This window comes from Palaemon carinicauda, chromosome 1 (genome assembly GCF_036898095.1).
Source record: "Palaemon carinicauda isolate YSFRI2023 chromosome 1, ASM3689809v2, whole genome shotgun sequence".
NCBI classification, from domain to species: Eukaryota; Metazoa; Arthropoda; class Malacostraca; order Decapoda; family Palaemonidae; genus Palaemon; species Palaemon carinicauda.
In genome coordinates this window covers 1,996,413-1,998,912 of record NC_090725.1, presented here as the reverse complement: position 1 = coordinate 1,998,912, position 2,500 = coordinate 1,996,413, and the positions used below count along the sequence as shown (strand labels likewise).

General features: G+C 32.7%; 1 protein-coding gene across 1 annotated transcript in view; it reads right to left on the bottom strand.

The window, feature by feature from the left end:
• LOC137641356 (lysosomal acid glucosylceramidase-like) overlaps positions 1 to 2,500 on the bottom strand; it is a 26,499-nt gene that overhangs the window by 23,463 nt on the left and 536 nt on the right. Inside the window, exon 2 of the mRNA XM_068373831.1 lies at positions 1,363 to 1,560. Coding sequence (XP_068229932.1) covers positions 1,363 to 1,560 — 198 coding nt within the window. The remainder of the gene's footprint in view (positions 1 to 1,362; positions 1,561 to 2,500) is intronic.

The following is a 2,500-nucleotide window of genomic DNA, read 5'->3' as shown; positions in this document are numbered from 1 at the left end:
AACTTTAACTTACTTTTGATTATGTCAGTGAAGTTATGTGATGTCTCAAGAAATCTATTGATGTACCAAATAACTTTAGCTTACTTTTGATTATGTCAGTGAAGTTATGTGATGTCTCAAGAAATCTGTTGATGTACCAAATAACTTTAGCTTACTTTTGATTATGTCAGTGAAGTTATGTGATGTCTCAAGGAATCTATTGACGTACCAAATAACTTTAGCTTACTTTTGATTATGTCAGTGAAATCATGTGATGTCTCAAGAAATCTATTGACGTACCAAATAACTTTAGCTTACTTTTGATTATGTCAGTGAAGTTATGTGATGTCTCAAGAAATCTGTTGATGTACCAAATAACTTTAGCTTACTTTTGATTATGTCAGTGAAGTTATGTGATGTCTCAAGGAATCTATTGACGTACCAAATAACTTTAGCTTACTTTTGATTATGTCAGTGAAATCATGTGATGTCTCAAGAAATCTATTGACGTACCAAATAACTTTAGCTTACTTTTGATTATGTCAGTGAAGTCATGTGATGTCTCAAGGAATCTATTGACGTACCAAATAACTTTAGCTTACTTTTGATTATGTCAGTGAAGTCATGTGATGTCTCAAGGAATCTATTGACGTACCAAATAACTTTAGCTTACTTTTGATTATGTCAGTGAAGTTATGTGATGTCTCAAGGAATCTATTGATGTACCAAATAACTTTAGCTTACTTTTGATTATGTCAGTGAAGTCATGTGATGTCTCAAGGAATCTATTGACGTACCAAATAACTTTAGCTTACTTTTGATTATGTCAGTGAAATCATGTGATGTCTCAAGAAATCTATTGACGTACCAAATAACTTTAGCTTACTTTTGATTATGTCAGTGAAGTCATGTGATGTCTCAAGGAATCTATTGACGTACCAAATAACTTTAGCTTACTTTTGATTATGTCAGTGAAGTTATGTGATGTCTCAAGGAATCTATTGATGTACCAAATAACTTTAGCTTACTTTTGATTATGTCAGTGAAGTTATGTGATGTCTCAAGAAATCTATTGATGTACCAAATAACTTTAGCTTACTTTTGATTATGTCAGTGAAGTCATGTGATGTCTCAAGAAATCTGTTGATGTACCAAATAACTTTAGCTTACTTTTGATTATGTCAGTGAAGTTATGTGATGTCTCAAGAAATCTATTGATGTACCAAATAACTTTAGCTTACTTTTGATTATGTCAGTGAAGTTATGTGATGTCTCAAGGAATCTATTGACGTACCAAATAACTTTAGCTTACTTTTGATTATGTCAGCGAAATCATGTGATGTCTCAAGAAATCTGTTGATGTACCAAATAACTTTAGCTTACTTTTGATTATGTCAGTGAAGTCATGTGATGTCTCAAGAAATCTATTGATGTTCATATCAGAGGTGTAGAGGAGGAACGTCCCCTCTGCAGGCACTCGGGGACGTGAGAAAGTGTCGCAGTAAGTGGCATTGCAGACGCAGGCGAAGGAACTGTGACCAAAGTACCTCGGGATGCATTGTTCTCCCTCTCCGTTAACTGCTGTTGGAAGAAGAACGATTTTCTCATGTAAAACTTTTTTTTTCACTTTTTCTATATATAGAATTGAAGGGTAATTCTCTGTTTAGAATAATCTATACTACTATACAGTACTGTTATAGCCACCGAGTATCCCAAGACACAGAAACTTTTATCAAGGTGTAGGCTAGAATTGTAGACAGATAATCTATTTTTGCTGACAGATGATCTAAAAACAAAAAAAAAGGAATGCATTGTTTTCCCTCTCCATTAACTGCTATTGGAAGAAGAACGATTTTCTCATATAAAACTTTTATCACTTGTTCTGTATATGGATTAAAAGGGTAATTCTCCGTTTAAAATAATCTATACTACTATACAGTACTGTTATAGCCACCGAGTATCCCACGACACGTAAACTTTTATTAAGGTGTAGGGTAGAATTGTATAATCTAGTTTTACTGACAGATGATCTAAAAACACCTTAACTTTTATTAAGGTGTAGGCTAGAATTGTCTAATCTAGTTTTGCTGACAGACGATCTAAAATCACCTTAACTTTTATTAAGGTGTAGGCTAGAATTGTCTAATCTAGTTTTGCTGACAGATGATCTAAAAACAAAAAAGGGAAAAATCATCAAGAAACTGATTTATTCTTAAAAGTTTAAAAAAATGCCCCTAAGCTAAAGACTGATCTAAGAGGACATTCATTTTCTTGAACAATTGCATCTTTTGACTTTTAATTATTAAGATTGATTGATTGATTTAATGCCTGAAAAGTTTAAATCAATCAATCAATCTTAATAATTAAAAGTCAAAAGATGCATTTCTGAGGCTCAGTTCTCAACCACATGAAAATCTTGAAACCTATGATTACTTACGGCGGAAATTACAGAGTTTTCGTCATTATCATAACATATTAACTCACATAAACTGTAAGAGTTAGACATGCTGATGACCCACAT